This window comes from Phalangium opilio, unplaced genomic scaffold (assembly GCF_054372755.1).
Source record: "Phalangium opilio isolate 3A_F unplaced genomic scaffold, DU_Popi_V2 ptg000038l_1, whole genome shotgun sequence".
Taxonomy (NCBI): domain Eukaryota; kingdom Metazoa; phylum Arthropoda; class Arachnida; order Opiliones; family Phalangiidae; genus Phalangium; species Phalangium opilio.
In genome coordinates, this window is record NW_028324161.1 from 1732431 (window position 1) to 1753291 (window position 20861).

General features: G+C 38.0%; 3 protein-coding genes across 3 annotated transcripts; all 3 read right to left on the reverse strand.

The window, feature by feature from the left end:
- Window positions 1-36: 36 nt before the first annotated feature.
- On the reverse strand, window positions 37-2465 carry LOC149682598 (uncharacterized). The gene is made up of 2 exons (XM_089834198.1): window positions 2307-2465; window positions 37-2259 (listed from the first exon to the last, which is right to left on the reverse strand). The coding sequence occupies exons 1-2, from the start codon at window positions 2463-2465 to the stop codon at window positions 37-39; spliced, it is 2382 nt and encodes a 793-aa protein (XP_089690324.1).
- A 499-nt stretch (window positions 2466-2964) lies between these two features.
- Window positions 2965-10958, reverse strand: LOC149682599 (uncharacterized). The gene is made up of 4 exons (XM_089834199.1): window positions 8445-10958; window positions 5259-5450; window positions 4575-4585; window positions 2965-3058 (listed from the first exon to the last, which is right to left on the reverse strand). Exons 1-4 carry the CDS (start codon window positions 10956-10958, stop codon window positions 2965-2967), a joined length of 2811 nt encoding a protein of 936 aa, XP_089690325.1.
- Window positions 10959-11069: 111 nt separating this feature from the next.
- Window positions 11070-13498, reverse strand: LOC149682600 (uncharacterized). The gene is made up of 2 exons (XM_089834200.1): window positions 13340-13498; window positions 11070-13292 (listed from the first exon to the last, which is right to left on the reverse strand). The coding sequence occupies exons 1-2, from the start codon at window positions 13496-13498 to the stop codon at window positions 11070-11072; spliced, it is 2382 nt and encodes a 793-aa protein (XP_089690326.1).
- Between the last annotated feature and the right edge of the window lie 7363 nt (window positions 13499-20861).

Here is a 20861-nt window from a genome sequence, read left to right on the forward strand (position 1 = left end):
ATCTTTGGGGCTCAGTGAAATTTGTAAAAAGGCTTTTTAAATATCAGCCACAACTGCAACTCTTTTGAACCTAAACTTTAGCATAACGTCTAACAAGTCAGGATTAGGGTTCGGTCCCTTCAGGAGGCATTCATTCAGCGACTTTTTCCCTTTTTCATGGGATGAAGCATCGAAAACTACTCTAACAGGGGTAGTTTCCCTCTCTTGATCAATGACGGGTTGATGTGGGGAGTAGTAAACAACGTTCGATGTGGGTTCCTCTAGGTCCACCTGCTCTATTATTCCTTGGTTTTCATATTCTTTGAATATCGCTGCGTAGTGTTCTAGTAGGCCTGGGTCTCGCTCAAATCGACGACAAAGGTATTCGAATCTTTTCTTTGCCATGTTAAAATTTGTGCCCAAATTATTTGTTTCTTCAATCCAAGGTAATTCTACTTCGTATCTATCTTCTTTAAACTTGACGCTTTCTTTAAACATCTTTGTGGCTAATTCATTCTCTGTATTATCTTCCTTGTTTTCAATCTCTTTTATGCCCAAGGATTCTAGTTCCCAGAATGCTCTTATCTCTTTATCCGCTTTATTTATAATGTCCTCTTCTTGCAGCATTATTGGGACTGATTCCCTATCTTCTGTCTCTTCAATTACTATCATATTGCCTACTGTATTGGGTCCTTGCACTACCCAACCAAATAAACTCTCCATGGCGACTAGAGAAGACGTCAAACGATGAGCTTCTCCTGTTAAGACCTGCCAATATACATCTGCACCTAATAATAAGGCGATCTCTTCGGTTCCATCTCCATTATACTGATCCGCTAATTTTAAATTATGTTCTCTCAATTTCGCTTGAATTTCTTGGCTAGGAACCTTAAGGCGAGCAATGCTAATCTCTGGGGACTCGATGGCTTCAATTATTATTTTGTTTTCGCTTAGTAAACTTTTCAGCTCTAACTTGACTCTTTTGCTAATTAATCTCTTGCTGGTGGTCTCACCAAACGTCAGAAGGTTTAAATTTGCCTCCCCTACTTCTTCTAATCCTAGTTTTTTCACAATATCCGCTCTGATAAATGATTTCTCGCTTCTTCCGTCTAGGAGACATCTGACTACAACTTCTCCCTTCTCTCCTTTGACCAATAATTTTGCAGTTTGTAAAAGAACGTTTTTACTTGCCATTTTTCCATGTGAAGTTGAAATTTGGTTGACCTGGGTGTCTTCCTTTTTTCTCTCGTCCCTTTTCTGGTTTCTCTCCTTTTCTTCACACAAAGCCACGTGATGTCGCTTATGGCAAACTGAACAGTTAATTTTTGCCCAACAGTCTCTGGATGTATGACCTCCCTTAAGACAACGGAAGCATCTTCTCTTGTTAACTAAGATTTCTTTACGTTCTTCAAATGTTTTGGGACAATCTATTGGTTTATGGCCCTCTTTTTCGCAAAATAAACAATTGGAAGCATTTTGGGAAACAACATTCATCATAGAAGTTGTAGATTTCTGTTTAAAATCTCTGTTATTCTTTTCCTGATATCTCGTTGGTTTAGAAAGCTTTTCTCTTTCGCTACTTCCGCTCGCTGTTTTAACCGCGTGTCCCTCAAATTTCAATTGTGATACTGCCAAGGACCGCTCTCTACTTCTTAAATCTTCCCCGATAAAATCCAGTAAAGTTCTAATTTTCCAATTTCGGTTGGACGCATTCGCTCTCGTGTAACTTAGCCTAATTTCGCTCGGTACTAATCGTAGTATCATAGGACACAAAAAATTTTCAAAGGTTTCCGGCTTTACCTTCAGTTCTGTCAGCGCTCTAACTTGGACTTCACAGCAATTGTGGAACTTTCTTAAACCCGCTAGATCATTCGTATCTGATATCGCTTCTAATGTCAACAACTTATCGATATGTGCGTTCACCAACATCTCCTCTCTCCCGAACTGTTCTATTAATGTTTTAATCGCTTGGTCGTAATTATCATTAGATGGAGTAAGTCCCTTAATCGCGTCAGCCGCGTCTCCGGTCAGGTACGATTTTAGATAAATGAATTTATCAATTTTGTCATAAGGCTTACTATGAAACGTAGATTCGAAGGAACCCCAAAAGGTTAACCAATCGCAACTGTCTCCGCTAAACTTTTCAATTTGTAACTTGGGAAGGCTGACCGATAATTGGGTACTCGCTCGTGATTCCTCTTGTATTTCCTTTAACGCTCTCTCAATTTTCTTGCGGTAACGAATCACACTCTCTTGGTAAGCTTCTAGTTCCTCAACTCGCTTATTGATATAACTTCTTCCAATTCGTCGTCCAGTTTCGTTAATACCGCATTTTTGTGATTGAGAATTTCTAATATATCGTCTAGTTTTTCATAACTTCTTGGAGTTTCTTGTAACAGTTCATTTGTCTCTTTTAATATTGAATCAACCATCGTTTGATTTCTTAAACGCTTGTCTTTCTTCCGCTTTGCTTCGTCTTGATCCATTTTTCTTACTCTCGCTGATTTCTCTTAACGCTGATTTCTCATTTATTAACGCTGATCGCTGACTCTAACTACCCTACTCTAGATGCTCATCTAAGGTCCCGGGTTTCGGCACCATATTATATTTTCTGATTGCTCAGAAACTCTAGTTAAATTTACTGGCCCTTAGAAAAAAAGCAAGAAATTTTGGGTAACATAACAAACTTTATTTTTAAGAGAAAACTTGGTACTTCTTTACACTCTGAATTTCTATTGAGAAGTGATCGCTTTTTCGCTCAAGCTTTCCTAGCTGAGCTACAGGGTGGTCCTTTTTCTAAAAGGACCAACCTTAAAACCTGGGTGATTTTCCCTTCTACTATGGTGAGCTTTTAGCTTGGAAAAAACGTTGACAGATTTTCATACAATTCTACGCTTAAAGATTTTATCGATTATTTTCCACCACCTGATACAACAAATACAAAATTTCCCAACATTCAGTACTAGAAAAATTCAAGAAAGTTATTTATGTAATGACGTAATGACGTTTTTGAACATTATCGAGATGCGGTTTTATATGCACAATGCAAATTTCAATCATTTTGATAGCAATAACGCATCTAAAACCCATTTAAAGTGTCTGTAAAGCCGTCGGCGGATCGTTGAATATTTTATTCTTTTTTTTCTTGGAAAATGTCGTTATTAACGTTACAATTACCCGGGAGTAAGCAATACGAAAGTCTTTACTTCTTTCCGGGAAAATAGTGTTTAGGTATTTTCCTATTTTTGGTGTTATCAGAAGTCCATTAAATTTGCCAAGGAAGGAAACAATTACAATAGCTGGTATGGCGTACGTCTCTGCTGGGGTAAGAACTCCTTATAACTACATGGATTGGTGGTTAAATTTTTCCCCCATTCCTAACACTGTTAGAAATCTCGAGCTTAAATCTAAAGTCTTTCTTGGCGTGAGCGGGGCGTGACTTCTTCAGGCCATGAACGCTGAATCTCTAAAGGGTAGATCGTTTGCTTTATTAAAAAAAAATAAAAAAAAACGAATGGCCACGCTCGTTAAATAGTTTTTTTTCGATAGCTTTATGAAGAGTATTAAAAAACTGAATGACCTTGACTGTTCTAAAATTCAGACCCCCATCCCTTCTCCTGATTCTATGCTAAAGAGTGCTCGGTTTTACAGTGGAAGGTGGCGTTTTCCGGTCCCTTTAGAGATACAGTGTTCATTTTCAGCCAATGGTTTTTTCTCTCTCGATAGGGCAAAGTTGGCGTACGAGTCGCACCTAAACAAGAGATATGAGGAACATTATCACCAGGTGGTGAATGTGTCGCCCTTCATCAGTATTGCTAAACAAGAGAGGGGAGTCCCAAACCCAGCTTTTGGTTACTTCCTAGCAGTGGCGCCGCCCGTAAATTTCAGAGGGGCCCCGAAATTAGGTTCCCATAATATTAGAATACCATTATTACAATATTTTGATCTAGGCCTACAAAGCAATTTACTTTAGACAAAATTTCACAAGGATGATGAACTTTTTGGCATCTGATTTTTACAATATTCTACAAAATGGAAAATGGGTTAACACTTTCGTGTTAAAGGTTTTTGACTAGCCAGAAAGTTTATCTCGCTTTTTGATTTTTGGCCACATCGTATGACGTACATCTACGATGAGGTTCTTAGTTTGACCTGCCCTGTTGTCATTCTCATAGTAGTAGTAGTGTAAATTTTTGGTTCGTCATTGAAGGGACAGTGAATGAAAGAGGATTGTGGTGAGGTGATATTTTTCGTTATTTTTTAAATGGAAGGGGATTGTAAAAGCAAGTTTAAGCATTTCACTTAATTGTACAAGTGAGGTTAATGATTGTGAATTGTGTTTTACGTTTTCTCGATATATCTAAAGTGAAAGAAACGATTGTTGGATTGCCTTAATATAATGGAAGCTGTTAAACTCTCCCTTTAAAATTCCTGTCACCCGTCGACAATAAGGATTTCAAGCATTCAATCCCGCTCCTCTATTTAAATATTCAAGGAAATCGAGGTTAACATTAAATGAAAAGCAAGTATATACTGATAGTATATATTTTTTTATATGTTCTTAAGGCGGTGTTTATCACGATCCCAAAATTTACCTGAATTTCTCCTGAGAGCGAAAGTAATTTTGAAAACAAAAGGAAGTTAATAGTATCAGAAGTAGTAGTATGAAGTATGTAACATTTGCCTGGGGGAGCTACACGATATTCTCAAAGCTCCTCGGAAAGAAATTTCCCTTACGCGGAGGAACATAATTCGGTAACGCGGTCCCTTCGGATCCTTGCGAGCCTTCAGCCTTAAGAACCAAATTACCAGGTACATAAATTAGGGAACTACTATTAAGACTGAGTAGGGTGTCTAAAATATTCCTTAGTTAAAACTATTCACAATACCAAAGATTATTTGGGAGTAAAGGCCCGTTTTCAATCAAGCTTTCTTAGTTGCTTTTTTTAGGAGCTTCGCTTCAACAGTAAATCGCGATTTGCTTGACAAAAACGCAATTCAAATGGTGAAGCAAAACCGAAACTCTTCACCCGTTTTCAAATTCACTTCTCTCGCCTCTCCACGCTCGTCAGGACCCGTGTTTATATCAGTTGTCTTCTGTTCAATCTTTAGGCTTGTTAAAAAATACTCATAAATATCCTTAAAATAGTTCAAAACACCATTAAAATGCTTCTAAATATCCTTAAAATAATTAACCCTCGATATTGTTTTTGAAAATTAGGCCTATTCTAACTTTAAAACACGCGGCGCAAAAAAATAGCTCAAGAGAAATAACGTACCCACGTGACTACCAGGCCAATCGCTTTTTCGGATGAAAGCGAAAGCAAATATCTACCCGTGGTAGATACCAGCTTTTCGATTATTTCACGCGAATCTGCTTCAGAAGCGCCCAAAAAAGCGCGTTTGAAAACGGGTTCCGATTTAGCTTTAGCGTTTTGCTTTAGTTTTTGAAGCAAAAGCTTCATGAAAAGCTTGATTGAAAACGGGCCTTAAGGCACAAAGATCTTATCAATCTGGGTAGCTTTTGCTTGGACTATTTAAGACTATCTGTTTTCTTATAAGGAATCTTTTCTGTTCTCGCGGCTACGGCGAGCTCAGCCGCCGGTGGCTCGGGAATCGGGATAATGCTGATATCTAGCCAAGGCTTAGTGTAGTATTCGAGTCTACTATTATTTGCAGAGCTATTTTTCTGTTCAAATTAAAACATTTCTTACAATATTTAGTTGACTACTTATTGAATGACTCGAAAATTTTCGAAACTTGAGCATTAAACGTTGAATATAATATAACGACTAACGAACGATACCGCAAATTTGCCTTCCTAGCCAGTGGCGTCGCTAGGCCTTTTTTGGGGGGCTATAGCCCCCCCCCCAAATTCCAAACTTAGCCCCCCCAAAATAATCTGTAAACCCTACCAAAAATTGCTGTTAGCAACCTAAAATTTTGTAGCAATATATAAAAAAAATTCCAAATCAAACAGTAAAATTTTGAAGAAAAAAAACAGATGGAGACATGAAAATGTTTCATGTTCTATCGAAGGGAGTCCCAATAGTGTGGACTAAAAGCTAACGAAAACTAAAAATAAAACTAAAACGAGTGAAAATCCTTCATAGTCTTTATCAATAAAAGGTTGTACATCTTTAAAATACGAATAATTTCACGTTGACACAAATTTACGGATAGTTTCAAAGGTCTACACATTTTCCAAAGAACCCATTATGCAATTTTTAGCCACACCGTAGCATACGATAGGCTCTTAGTTTGACCCGAGCCGTAGTAGTAGTGGCCGGGGTTGTCGCTTTTGTTATCGTCAGATTTTAGCTTAAATGGAACTCGATAGTACCTCAAGCCCAATAGTGGTAGCTGTGCTCAGCTAGAGATTTTATTTTAATTAAAACATTTTGGCACCGCACCCGGGAATTGAACCCGGCTGGCTGGCGCAGCAGTAAGACACGCTACCACTGTGGGGTCGGACACTTCTGATTTTTGTTTAGGGTCTTTGATTTTTTTTCTTTTTATTTATGTGCTAATTAAATAGATAACGATGTGGCTACTATTAAGTCCCAGCGCTTGGGCCATTTTGTTTATATTAAGTTCTTATAATAACTTTAAAATAGTTTGCCCCCCCCCTCCAAATTTCAAACCCTAGCGACGCTACTGTTCCTAGCTTCCCGGTTATGTCGACGGTGAGGCCGAGTCGAGGTCCCGTGCAAGAAAATAGTAATAGCCGTTGCCGATTGGTCTGGCATTAAAGACGTTATCCACGGTTAGGGGGCTTATGATTGGTTAGAAGCTTTTTTGTTCGTCTGCTTAGTTTTTACTTCGGGAATGTCATGAAATTCGTGGCTAAAGTTATCGAAAAGTGGGACTTACGTACTTTTTTATGTGTGAAGCATAATCCGCTTTTTATAGTATCTTTATATTTAAAGGGTATGAGAAGCTTCGTTTGAAAAACCTCTGATTTATATAACAAAAGATAGAATTAATTTCTGTAAATTCAAAAATGGCAAGCTTTTAATTCTCCGATTTCTGGTTATTTGGTAATATGCATTTGAAAATCCTTCATATGCAAATCCTTTTTTTTATGAAAGGCTAAGACGTTTCCCTGTAGTTCGACGTCACAGATATATTTTTTTCACGTGACATGGTGCCACTCTCTCCGCTATATCAGACCAAGAGTTTAGACTGGCCGCATTGGTGAGAAGCTAGAGACGCGTATACGTCGCGCCAGCGTGGGAAATAAGGCGGTGGTCCAGGGCAAATGACCAGTTTAAAAATTGCCTGGACCAGTTTAAAAATTAAATCGGGGGGGGGGAGGGTCAGTGGTCCACAGGACCACTAAGAAAATTCAAGGGTTTCCAGAGTCCAGACATTAGCTAGTATATTGTAATTATCCACTTCTTCAATTTAGCAGACGACGCGCCCTGGTCAGTGGTCATGGACCAGTTTATTTATTCCAGGCCAGAGGGGTCGCTGGCCCAATGTCCAGTTTAAAAAAATCCTTATTTCCCACCCTGCCTCGCGCGTATAGGATTCCCGTGCTTTTTTTCCTCAACGTCATAGTGATGTCATCAAGCAGGCGGACAAGCTCGACAAGACAACATTGTTGATATATCGAAACTGAGTTTTCGTGATTTTTCAATGAATTTTAAAAATAGAAACATTGTCTCAATTGTGTCGCACTATTATAATTATAACAGAAGAAAATGAATTGAAGTTAGGATTACTAGTAATCATTACATCACACTTAAAGGTAGCGCATCGAGGGGCTATTCGCTGAAATTTTCTATTCGTTACGATGTCACTAAAATTATGAGCCCAGCCCTAGGGTCATCTTGTTAACTTAATATTATCGACGTTGCGCAACAAAATTTTTCTCTTGAAATTTTATAAGGGGCCCTCTAAATCTTCCTTAGCCTATCTGTAAAAAAATCCTGGCGGCGCCACTGCTTCCTAGGCTAATTTAATGGACTTCTGGTGTTATTTAGCCTTATCTGGCAGGTGATAGAATTGAGCCAATCACAGTGCCTTTGCTAATGCTACGGTCAACGGTCGGGATCCCCGACTCTCGGGAGTGGAAGCAAGAAATTTTGGGTAACATAACAAACTTTATTTTTAAGAGAAAACTTGGTACTTCATTACACTCTGAATTTCTATTGAGAAGTGATCGCTTTTTCGCTCAACCTTTCCTAGCTGAGCTACAGGGTGGTCCTTTTTCTAAAAGAACCAACCTTAAAACCTGGGTGATTTTCCCTTCTACTATGGTGAGCTTTTAGCTCGGAAAAAACGTTGACAGATTTTCATACAATTCTACGCTTAAAGATTTTATCGATTATTTTCCACCACCTGATACAACAAATACAAAATTTCCCAACATACTCCCCACCATGAACAATATTTGGTTCATAAACTTTTAATTAATTAATTTCTAATGGGTAGAGAAGATTTATAGCTCTTCTTACTACCTTTCCATTTCCTAACTTTATGGTACATGATCGGATTTTTCCATCACGACCTGGTAATATCTTCTCAATTTTGGCCAATTTCCACAAATGTCTCGGTTGATTAGAGTCATTTACTATTACTACATCATCTTCTTTAATTGGATTTTTAAGACTTGGTATTTTGACGTTATGTGCCGACCTTAATTCGAGAAGGTATTCCCTTGTCCATCTGTTCCAAAAGTTCGCTAATAATTGTTCACGGTATTTAATCCGTTTTAACACCGCGTCTCTTGTTTTCATTTCCAAACTTCGAGTTTGGGTGGTTGGAGGTAATGTGGTTACTCTTTTGCCAAGCCATAAATGGGAGGGGGCTATAGGAGCCAGGTCCGAACTATCGCTACTCTGGTATGACAAAGGTCTTGAATTTACTTGGGCTTCAATTTCCGTTAAAACGGTGTTTAATTCCTCATATGTTAGAAGCGCGTGGCCTAAGGATTTTTTCAACGCTATTTTGACAGTTCGGACCAAACGCTCGTAAAACCCTCCCCACCATGGGGCTCTTTCAACTATAAATTTCCAACTTACACCTATATTTCCAAAACATTTCAAAACCTCCTCCTTTTTTATATTTTTCCACATTTTCTGCAAATCTAAGTCAGCTTTTTTAAATGCAAAGTCTACACCTGAATTTTCAAAGGGGGGAGATTTTGTTACTCTATCCTCAGGGAGAGGCGCTGTTATTTCAATTAGTGGCTTAGTTTTCCATTTTCGACATATTAAACAATTATTTAAACGTTTCTTTACTACTTGTCTGCCTCTAATAAGCCAAGAGCTTGCTCTAATTTGCGCTAAAGTATTGTTTACACTAGAATGGTATAGTCTTTCGTGTTGTTGGTCTATCAATAGTTCTGAAATTCTGTGATTTCCGGGAAGGATGATAGGATGTTTTTCATCAAATTCCAAGGGTGCTTTGTGAAGACGACCTCCAACCCTTAAAAGTTCCTTTCCATCCAAGTAGGGGTTTAGCTCGTACAGTTTCGAGTCTCGTTCAATTGGTTCTTTACGCTTTAACGGTTCAATTTCATTCGTAAAACATTCGCGCTGTGCCGTTTTAATCCAATAAGATTTTGCTTCATTAACCTCATCCGCCGTTATTGGAGATAACTCTTTAACAGAATTTGGTTTCGCGTTTTTCGCGAAGCGCTTGATCCACGCGGTTATTCTTAGAACTCTATTTAAATTACTATAATCATTTAGATTTAGTAAAGGATCTACCACTTCTGTTATGCACTTTAATTGACATACTTCTAATTTTCGCGTTTCTCCGTTTAACTTTTCAAACTCATTTTCCGTTAAATTTTCATCTTCTTGAGGTGGCCAAATTTCTTTAGACAATGAGAGCCACTTAGGCCCGTGCCACCACTTTTCGTTTTCCGCTAGAGATTTAACCGTTTGACCTCTAGTTAACAGATCGGCTGGATTTTCTTTACCAGGACAATGACGCCACCAACTCGAATCGGTTAACTTTTGAATTTCTTCAACTCTGTTAGCTACAAACATCTTTCTGAAACGCGGTAAATCTTTGATCCAACAAATGGTTACTCTCGAATCTGACCATAAATATATTTGGGAATTAGATAATCCCAAAAGCTCTTTAATTCTAAACACCAATCTTGCCCCAACGAGAGCCCCCATTAACTCAAGTCGCGGTAGTGAAATTCTTTTAGTGGGCGCGACCCTAGCTTTAGAGGTTAGCATTTCAGTGGTTATTTCCCCTTGTTTTGATTCTAATCTCACGTATACGACCGCTCCGAACGCGCTTTCACTAGCGTCGCAATAACAATGTAGCTCTATCTTTAGAATTTCTTCTTTAGCGAAGGGTAGTAAGGCGTACCGAGGAGTTGAGATCAAAGAGAGGTCGGACAGTTCGCTGCACCATTTTTTCCATACAATGGTGAGCGCGAGGGGGAGAGTATCGTCCCAGCCCAGATTCTTAATCCATATTGCTTGAAATATAATCTTTACACGAATAGTGTACGGTGTAATCAGTCCTAGTGGATCGTATATTCTTGCCGCTGATTGTAAAACACAACGTTTGCTGTTTGCTAAATTCTTCAGATCGTTGATTAACTTTCTGGCTTCGAAACCGAAAGTGTCGCTCTCTGGGGTCCATCTCATGCCCAATACTTTTGATTCGGGATTATCTTTGTTAGTCATAATTTTTGCTTCGCAATTAACTTTCGTGGTATTTTCGATCCAGCCTTCTTTTCGGTTGCGCTCCATAAGTTCATTTGAATTGCTTTTCCACTTTCTCATAACCATATTTGCCGCTTTAAATATTTCTTTTGAATTTTTTGAGAATTCAAACGCTGAATCTACATCATCTTCCCCTGAAGTTAAATCATCAACGTACAGTTCTAAATCTAGTTTTTCGCAAGTGTCAGGTAGCGCTTCTCGATATTGTTCTAGATGATGTCGGATTGTAGCGGCTAAATGAAATGGTCTCGATGATACTCCGAATAAAACTCTTTTCATGCGATATATCGCAATTTTTGGATTTTCCCTAAACTTTGAGGGTTCGTTTAACCAGATAATCCTGACGGCGTCTCGATCTTTGGGGCTCAGTGAAATTTGTAAAAAGGCTTTTTAAATATCAGCCACAACTGCAACTCTTTTGAACCTAAACTTTAGCATAACGTCTAACAAGTCAGGATTAGGGTTCGGTCCCTTCAGGAGGCATTCATTCAGCGACTTTTTCCCTTTTTCATGGGATGAAGCATCGAAAACTACTCTAACAGGGGTAGTTTCCCTCTCTTGATCAATGACGGGTTGATGTGGGGAGTAGTAAACAACGTTCGATGTGGGTTCCTCTAGGTCCACCTGCTCTATTATTCCTTGGTTTTCATATTCTTTGAATATCGCTGCGTAGTGTTCTAGTAGGCCTGGGTCTCGCTCAAATCGACGACAAAGGTATTCGAATCTTTTCTTTGCCATGTTAAAATTTGTGCCCAAATTATTTGTTTCTTCAATCCAAGGTAATTCTACTTCGTATCTATCTTCTTTAAACTTGACGCTTTCTTTAAACATCTTTGTGGCTAATTCATTCTCTGTATTATCTTCCTTGTTTTCAATCTCTTTTATGCCCAAGGATTCTAGTTCCCAGAATGCTCTTATCTCTTTATCCGCTTTATTTATAATGTCCTCTTCTTGCAGCATTATTGGGACTGATTCCCTATCTTCTGTCTCTTCAATTACTATCATATTGCCTACTGTATTGGGTCCTTGCACTACCCAACCAAATAAACTCTCCATGGCGACTAGAGAAGACGTCAAACGATGAGCTTCTCCTGTTAAGACCTGCCAATATACATCTGCACCTAATAATAAGGCGATCTCTTCGGTTCCATCTCCATTATACTGATCCGCTAATTTTAAATTATGTTCTCTCAATTTCGCTTGAATTTCTTGGCTAGGAACCTTAAGGCGAGCAATGCTAATCTCTGGGGACTCGATGGCTTCAATTATTATTTTGTTTTCGCTTAGTAAACTTTTCAGCTCTAACTTGACTCTTTTGCTAATTAATCTCTTGCTGGTGGTCTCACCAAACGTCAGAAGGTTTAAATTTGCCTCCCCTACTTCTTCTAATCCTAGTTTTTTCACAATATCCGCTCTGATAAATGATTTCTCGCTTCCTCCGTCTAGGAGACATCTGACTACAACTTCTCCCTTCTCTCCTTTGACCAATAATTTTGCAGTTTGTAAAAGAACGTTTTTACTTGCCATTTTTCCATGTGAAGTTGAAATTTGGTTGACCTGGGTGTCTTCCTTTTTTCTCTCGTCCCTTTTCTGGTTTCTCTCCTTTTCTTCACACAAAGCCACGTGATGTCGCTTATGGCAAACTGAACAGTTAATTTTTGCCCAACAGTCTCTGGATGTATGACCTCCCTTAAGACAACGGAAGCATCTTCTCTTGTTAACTAAGATTTCTTTACGTTCTTCAAATGTTTTGGGACAATCTATTGGTTTATGGCCCTCTTTTTCGCAAAATAAACAATTGGAAGCATTTTGGGAAACAACATTCATCATAGAAGTTGTAGATTTCTGTTTAAAATCTCTGTTATTCTTTTCCTGATATCTCGTTGGTTTAGAAAGCTTTTCTCTTTCGCTACTTCCGCTCGCTGTTTTAACCGCGTGTCCCTCAAATTTCAATTGTGATACTGCCAAGGACCGCTCTCTACTTCTTAAATCTTCCCCGATAAAATCCAGTAAAGTTCTAATTTTCCAATTTCGGTTGGACGCATTCGCTCTCGTGTAACTTAGCCTAATTTCGCTCGGTACTAATCGTAGTATCATAGGACACAAAAAATTTTCAAAGGTTTCCGGCTTTACCTTCAGTTCTGTCAGCGCTCTAACTTGGACTTCACAGCAATTGTGGAACTTTCTTAAACCCGCTAGATCATTCGTATCTGATATCGCTTCTAATGTCAACAACTTATCGATATGTGCGTTCACCAACATCTCCTCTCTCCCGAACTGTTCTATTAATGTTTTAATCGCTTGGTCGTAATTATCATTAGATGGAGTAAGTCCCTTAATCGCGTCAGCCGCGTCTCCGGTCAGGTACGATTTTAGATAAATGAATTTATCAATTTTGTCATAAGGCTTACTATGAAACGTAGATTCGAAGGAACCCCAAAAGGTTAACCAATCGCAACTGTCTCCGCTAAACTTTTCAATTTGTAACTTGGGAAGGCTGACCGATAATTGGGTACTCGCTCGTGATTCCTCTTGTATTTCCTTTAACGCTCTCTCAATTTTCTTGCGGTAACGAATCACACTCTCTTGGTAAGCTTCTAGTTCCTCAACTCGCTTATTGATATAACTTCTTCCAATTCGTCGTCCAGTTTCGTTAATACCGCATTTTTGTGATTGAGAATTTCTAATATATCGTCTAGTTTTTCATAACTTCTTGGAGTTTCTTGTAACAGTTCATTTGTCTCTTTTAATATTGAATCAACCATCGTTTGATTTCTTAAACGCTTGTCTTTCTTCCGCTTTGCTTCGTCTTGATCCATTTTTCTTACTCTCGCTGATTTCTCTTAACGCTGATTTCTCATTTATTAACGCTGATCGCTGACTCTAACTACCCTACTCTAGATGCTCATCTAAGGTCCCGGGTTTCGGCACCATATTATATTTTCTGATTGCTCAGAAACTCTAGTTAAATTTACTGGCCCTTAGAAAAAAAGCAAGAAATTTTGGGTAACATAACAAACTTTATTTTTAAGAGAAAACTTGGTACTTCTTTACACTCTGAATTTCTATTGAGAAGTGATCGCTTTTTCGCTCAAGCTTTCCTAGCTGAGCTACAGGGTGGTCCTTTTTCTAAAAGGACCAACCTTAAAACCTGGGTGATTTTCCCTTCTACTATGGTGAGCTTTTAGCTTGGAAAAAACGTTGACAGATTTTCATACAATTCTACGCTTAAAGATTTTATCGATTATTTTCCACCACCTGATACAACAAATACAAAATTTCCCAACATTCAGTACTAGAAAAATTCAAGAAAGTTATTTATGTAATGACGTAATGACGTTTTTGAACATTATCGAGATGCGGTTTTATATGCACAATGCAAATTTCAATCATTTTGATAGCAATAACGCATCTAAAACCCATTTAAAGTGTCTGTAAAGCCGTCGGCGGATCGTTGAATATTTTATTCTTTTTTTTCTTGGAAAATGTCGTTATTAACGTTACAATTACCCGGGAGTAAGCAATACGAAAGTCTTTACTTCTTTCCGGGAAAATAGTGTTTAGGTATTTTCCTATTTTTGGTGTTATCAGAAGTCCATTAAATTTGCCAAGGAAGGAAACAATTACAATAGCTGGTATGGCGTACGTCTCTGCTGGGGTAAGAACTCCTTATAACTACATGGATTGGTGGTTAAATTTTTCCCCCATTCCTAACACTGTTAGAAATCTCGAGCTTAAATCTAAAGTCTTTCTTGGCGTGAGCGGGGCGTGACTTCTTCAGGCCATGAACGCTGAATCTCTAAAGGGTAGATCGTTTGCTTTATTAAAAAAAAATAAAAAAAAACGAATGGCCACGCTCGTTAAATAGTTTTTTTTCGATAGCTTTATGAAGAGTATTAAAAAACTGAATGACCTTGACTGTTCTAAAATTCAGACCCCCATCCCTTCTCCTGATTCTATGCTAAAGAGTGCTCGGTTTTACAGTGGAAGGTGGCGTTTTCCGGTCCCTTTAGAGGTACAGTGTTCATTTTCAGCCAATGGTTTTTTCTCTCTCGATAGGGCAAAGTTGGCGTACGAGTCGCACCTAAACAAGAGATATGAGGAACATTATCACCAGGTGGTGAATGTGTCGCCCTTCATCAGTATTGCTAAACAAGAGAGGGGAGTCCCAAACCCAGCTTTTGGTTACTTCCTAGCAGTGGCGCCGCCCGTAAATTTCAGAGGGGCCCCGAAATTAGGTTCCCATAATATTAGAATACCATTATTACAATATTTTGATCTAGGCCTACAAAGCAATTTACTTTAGACAAAATTTCACAAGGATGATGAACTTTTTGGCATCTGATTTTTACAATATTCTACAAAATGGAAAATGGGTTAACACTTTCGTGTTAAAGGTTTTTGACTAGCCAGAAAGTTTATCTCGCTTTTTGATTTTTGGCCACATCGTATGACGTACATCTACGATGAGGTTCTTAGTTTGACCTGCCCTGTTGTCATTCTCATAGTAGTAGTAGTGTAAATTTTTGGTTCGTCATTGAAGGGACAGTGAATGAAAGAGGATTGTGGTGAGGTGATATTTTTCGTTATTTTTTAAATGGAAGGGGATTGTAAAAGCAAGTTTAAGCATTTCACTTAATTGTACAAGTGAGGTTAATGATTGTGAATTGTGTTTTACGTTTTCTCGATATATCTAAAGTGAAAGAAACGATTGTTGGATTGCCTTAATATAATGGAAGCTGTTAAACTCTCCCTTTAAAATTCCTGTCACCCGTCGACAATAAGGATTTCAAGCATTCAATCCCGCTCCTCTATTTAAATATTCAAGGAAATCGAGGTTAACATTAAATGAAAAGCAAGTATATACTGATAGTATATATTTTTTTATATGTTCTTAAGGCGGTGTTTATTACGATCCCAAAATTTACCTGAATTTCTCCTGAGAGCGAAAGTAATTTTGAAAACAAAAGGAAGTTAATAGTATCAGAAGTAGTAGTATGAAGTATGTAACATTTGCCTGGGGGAGCTACACGATATTCTCAAAGCTCCTCGGAAAGAAATTTCCCTTACGCGGAGGAACATAATTCGGTAACGCGGTCCCTTCGGATCCTTGCGAGCCTTCAGCCTTAAGAACCAAATTACCAGGTACATAAATTAGGGAACTACTATTAAGACTGAGTAGGGTGTCTAAAATATTCCTTAGTTAAAACTATTCACAATACCAAAGATTATTTGGGAGTAAAGGCCCGTTTTCAATCAAGCTTTCTTAGTTGCTTTTTTTAGGAGCTTCGCTTCAACAGTAAATCGCGATTTGCTTGACAAAAACGCAATTCAAATGGTGAAGCAAAACCGAAACTCTTCACCCGTTTTCAAATTCACTTCTCTCGCCTCTCCACGCTCGTCAGGACCCGTGTTTATATCAGTTGTCTTCTGTTCAATCTTTAGGCTTGTTAAAAAATACTCATAAATATCCTTAAAATAGTTCAAAACACCATTAAAATGCTTCTAAATATCCTTAAAATAATTAACCCTCGATATTGTTTTTGAAAATTAGGCCTATTCTAACTTTAAAACACGCGGCGCAAAAAAATAGCTCAAGAGAAATAACGTACCCACGTGACTACCAGGCCAATCGCTTTTTCGGATGAAAGCGAAAGCAAATATCTACCCGTGGTAGATACCAGCTTTTCGATTATTTCACGCGAATCTGCTTCAGAAGCGCCCAAAAAAGCGCGTTTGAAAACGGGTTCCGATTTAGCTTTAGCGTTTTGCTTTAGTTTTTGAAGCAAAAGCTTCATGAAAAGCTTGATTGAAAACGGGCCTTAAGGCACAAAGATCTTATCAATCTGGGTAGCTTTTGCTTGGACTATTTAAGACTATCTGTTTTCTTATAAGGAATCTTTTCTGTTCTCGCGGCTACGGCGAGCTCAGCCGCCGGTGGCTCGGGAATCGGGATAATGCTGATATCTAGCCAAGGCTTAGTGTAGTATTCGAGTCTACTATTATTTGCAGAGCTATTTTTCTGTTCAAATTAAAACATTTCTTACAATATTTAGTTGACTACTTATTGAATGACTCGAAAATTTTCGAAACTTGAGCATTAAACGTTGAATATAATATAACGACTAACGAACGATACCGCAAATTTGCCTTCCTAGCCAGTGGCGTCGCTAGGCCTTTTTTGGGGGGCTATAGCCCCCCCCCCAAATTCCAAACTTAGCCCCCCCAAAATAATCTGTAAACCCTACCAAAAATTGCTGTTAGCAACCTAAAATTTTGTAGCAATATATAAAAAAAATTCCAAATCAAACAGTAAAATTTTGAAGAAAAAAAACAGATGGAGACATGAAAATGTTTCATGTTCTATCGAAGGGAGTCCCAATAGTGTGGACTAAAAGCTAACGAAAACTAAAAATAAAACTAAAACGAGTGAAAATCCTTCATAGTCTTTATCAATAAAAGGTTGTACATCTTTAAAATACGAATAATTTCACGTTGACACAAATTTACGGATAGTTTCAAAGGTCTACACATTTTCCAAAGAACCCATTATGCAATTTTTAGCCACACCGTAGCATACGATAGGCTCTTAGTTTGACCCGAGCCGTAGTAGTAGTGGCCGGGGTTGTCGCTTTTGTTATCGTCAGATTTTAGCTTAAATGGAACTCGATAGTACCTCAAGCCCAATAGTGGTAGCTGTGCTCAGCTAGAGATTTTATTTTAATTAAAACATTTTGGCACCGCACCCGGGAATTGAACCCGGCTGGCTGGCGCAGCAGTAAGACACGCTACCACTGTGGGGTCGGACACTTCTGATTTTTGTTTAGGGTCTTTGATTTTTTTTCTTTTTATTTATGTGCTAATTAAATAGATAACGATGTGGCTACTATTAAGTCCCAGCGCTTGGGCCATTTTGTTTATATTAAGTTCTTATAATAACTTTAAAATAGTTTGCCCCCCCCCCTCCAAATTTCAAACCCTAGCGACGCTACTGTTCCTAGCTTCCCGGTTATGTCGACGGTGAGGCCGAGTCGAGGTCCCGTGCAAGAAAATAGTAATAGCCGTTGCCGATTGGTCTGGCATTAAAGACGTTATCCACGGTTAGGGGGCTTATGATTGGTTAGAAGCTTTTTTGTTCGTCTGCTTAGTTTTTACTTCGGGAATGTCATGAAATTCGTGGCTAAAGTTATCGAAAAGTGGGACTTACGTACTTTTTTATGTGTGAAGCATAATCCGCTTTTTATAGTATCTTTATATTTAAAGGGTATGAGAAGCTTCGTTTGAAAAACCTCTGATTTATATAACAAAAGATAGAATTAATTTCTGTAAATTCAAAAATGGCAAGCTTTTAATTCTCCGATTTCTGGTTATTTGGTAATATGCATTTGAAAATCCTTCATATGCAAATCCTTTTTTTTATGAAAGGCTAAGACGTTTCCCTGTAGTTCGACGTCACAGATATATTTTTTTCACGTGACATGGTGCCACTCTCTCCGCTATCAGACCAAGAGTTTAGACTGGCCGCATTGGTGAGAAGCTAGAGACGCGTATACGTCGCGCCAGCGTGGGAAATAAGGCGGTGGTCCAGGGCAAATGACCAGTTTAAAAATTGCCTGGACCAGTTTAAAAATTAAATCGGGGGGGGGGGAGGGTCAGTGGTCCACAGGACCACTAAGAAAATTCAAGGGTTTCCAGAGTCCAGACATTAGCTAGTATATTGTAATTATCCACTTCTTCAATTTAGCAGACGACGCGCCCTGGTCAGTGGTCATGGACCAGTTTATTTATTCCAGGCCAGAGGGGTCGCTGGCCCAATGTCCAGTTTAAAAAAATCCTTATTTCCCACCCTGCCTCGCGCGTATAGGATTCCCGTGCTTTTTTTCCTCAACGTCATAGTGATGTCATCAAGCAGGCGGACAAGCTCGACAAGACAACATTGTTGATATATCGAAACTGAGTTTTCGTGATTTTTCAATGAATTTTAAAAATAGAAACATTGTCTCAATTGTGTCGCACTATTATAATTATAACAGAAGAAAATGAATTGAAGTTAGGATTACTAGTAATCATTACATCACACTTAAAGGTAGCGCATCGAGGGGCTATTCGCTGAAATTTTCTATTCGTTACGATGTCACTAAAATTATGAGCCCAGCCCTAGGGTCATCTTGTTAACTTAATATTATCGACGTTGCGCAACAAAATTTTTCTCTTGAAATTTTATAAGGGGCCCTCTAAATCTTCCTTAGCCTATCTGTAAAAAAATCCTGGCGGCGCCACTGCTTCCTAGGCTAATTTAATGGACTTCTGGTGTTATTTAGCCTTATCTGGCAGGTGATAGAATTGAGCCAATCACAGTGCCTTTGCTAATGCTACGGTCAACGGTCGGGATCCCCGACTCTCGGGAGTGGAGACTGGGGAAACGCCGGAGCGGGGCGGCTCACAAACACTCACAAGAGAGATTAACCGGATTAGTACAGGGCAGGGTTGGCAAGTTTTAAACAAATTGTTTTAAACAGCCATGAAAAAAAACTTTAATTTGTTTAAAACGTTTTAAGCAAAAAGTTTAAAACATGTTTTTTTATGGAGAAAAATTTCGAATATTTTTAACTCTTTTTTTATTTGAAAATGAACGAAAATATTAAATAATAGAAATAATAAGCTCCAGTCAAAACCTTCCTTTATTCGACTGTTTCAAATGTGTGTTTAATTGTTTGGAGACCCTACCAGTTGTTTTATCCATTACTAATCTGTATTGAAGACTGTTATTCAAAAATATGATTAAGGATAACTTATTTTGTCATCTACTTAAAGCAAAGCAATAACATTTTTCCTATGTGGTTTCTCTACACTGTTGGTACATTTTACTGTTCTAAAAAGATTACGCGTAATCTATAAAGCCAGGCCTTTGACAATGCTAAAATTAATACGCTTAATCCGAAAACGGAAAACATGAGCGCCTACAAATAAGTAAGGGGTGGTGACGTTTCAAATGTATGATGAGTTCTGACCAAGAAACTCGGAAGTACGGAAGCGGAAATGACTGAATAGTGGCCACAAAAGAAATCAGGCATTTAGACATTAGGGGTTAAATGTACAAATTTACGCATCACACTCATTTTGAATCCGCTATTAAAAAAATTATATTTTCCTTTTGAAAAGATCGTTTGCTTTTTTTTAAACAGTCAGTAGAATTTTTCAAATATTCAATATTGTACCCTCAACACGTACTCCCTTTTAAATAATTAATTTCATGATAAAATGTTTTCCGAAAATCTAACTTTAAATCGTGTTATAAACAATAAAAACACAAATTTTTTTAACTAAGTTTTTGCCAACCCTGACAAGGACCCTTTCTTACACCTTCAAATTCTAAATTTTAGGAGCTCTTGATTTTCCTGTTTGACTTTGCAGTACATGTTCGTTGTACGTTGGTCTAGGGGTATGATATTCGCGCTGGTTGCGAGTGGTACCAGGTTAAATCCCGGAAGGTCGCGTCTTAAAGCTTCATATTATAAATTTAGGAGTATTTTTATTTTCGTGTTTTACTTCTCTATACGTTTCGTGGTTCGTTGGTCTAGGTGTATAATACTTGCTTTGGGTTCAAGTGGTCCCTGGTTCTAATTCCACACGGACAATTTCTTACACCTTAATTGAAATTCTAAATTTATTCAATATTGAACGCTCAAAATAATTAATATCATAAAATAATTTCGGAAAATCTAATTTGTTCTTGAAAATGCGTAAATTTGTAGTTGTTTCAATCAATTTGGAGGGAATAAATCGACTAACTGTTAAATCAGTGGATTGAATTAAATATTGATTAAGGATTAAATTAATATAAATAAAGAAAAATTGCAATATCGGGACTTCAGACAATTGATAAACGTCACTCTTATCGTTTGTTTTTTCTGTCTTGGTCCAAACCAAGACCTTTTTTAATCAAGTAGGTTGTGAAAATAAGCGCCTTGCGCTAGCGGGAGTAGTGGCTTAAATGGAGAGCCGCGATATAGACTATTAGATCTGGAAGAGTGATTTAAACTTGTTTAAAACTAGTTTTTTTTTTGTTTTTTTTACTGTTTTTTTCTACTTGTTTAAAAAACAGTTTAAAACAAAAAATCGTGTTTTAAACAATAAAAAACACAACTTTTGTTTTTTTTTTAAAAACTTAATTTTTGCCAA

Coding starts and splice junctions, on each gene's coding strand:
- LOC149682599 (XM_089834199.1), bottom strand. CDS start 10,958: ATGAAAAGAGTTTTATTCGGAGTATCATCGAGACCATTTCATTTAGCC. Junction 5,451..8,444: donor TAAAGTTAGGAAATGGAAAG/GTAGTAAGAAGA, acceptor TTTTCAATCAAG/CTTTTCATGAAGCTTTTGCT.
- LOC149682600 (XM_089834200.1), bottom strand. CDS start 13,498: ATGGATCAAGACGAAGCAAAGCGGAAGAAAGACAAGCGTTTAAGAAAT. Junction 13,293..13,339: donor TTCTCAATCACAAAAATGCG/GTATTAACGAAA, acceptor TATATCAATAAG/CGAGTTGAGGAACTAGAAGC.
- LOC149682598 (XM_089834198.1), bottom strand. CDS start 2,465: ATGGATCAAGACGAAGCAAAGCGGAAGAAAGACAAGCGTTTAAGAAAT. Junction 2,260..2,306: donor TTCTCAATCACAAAAATGCG/GTATTAACGAAA, acceptor TATATCAATAAG/CGAGTTGAGGAACTAGAAGC.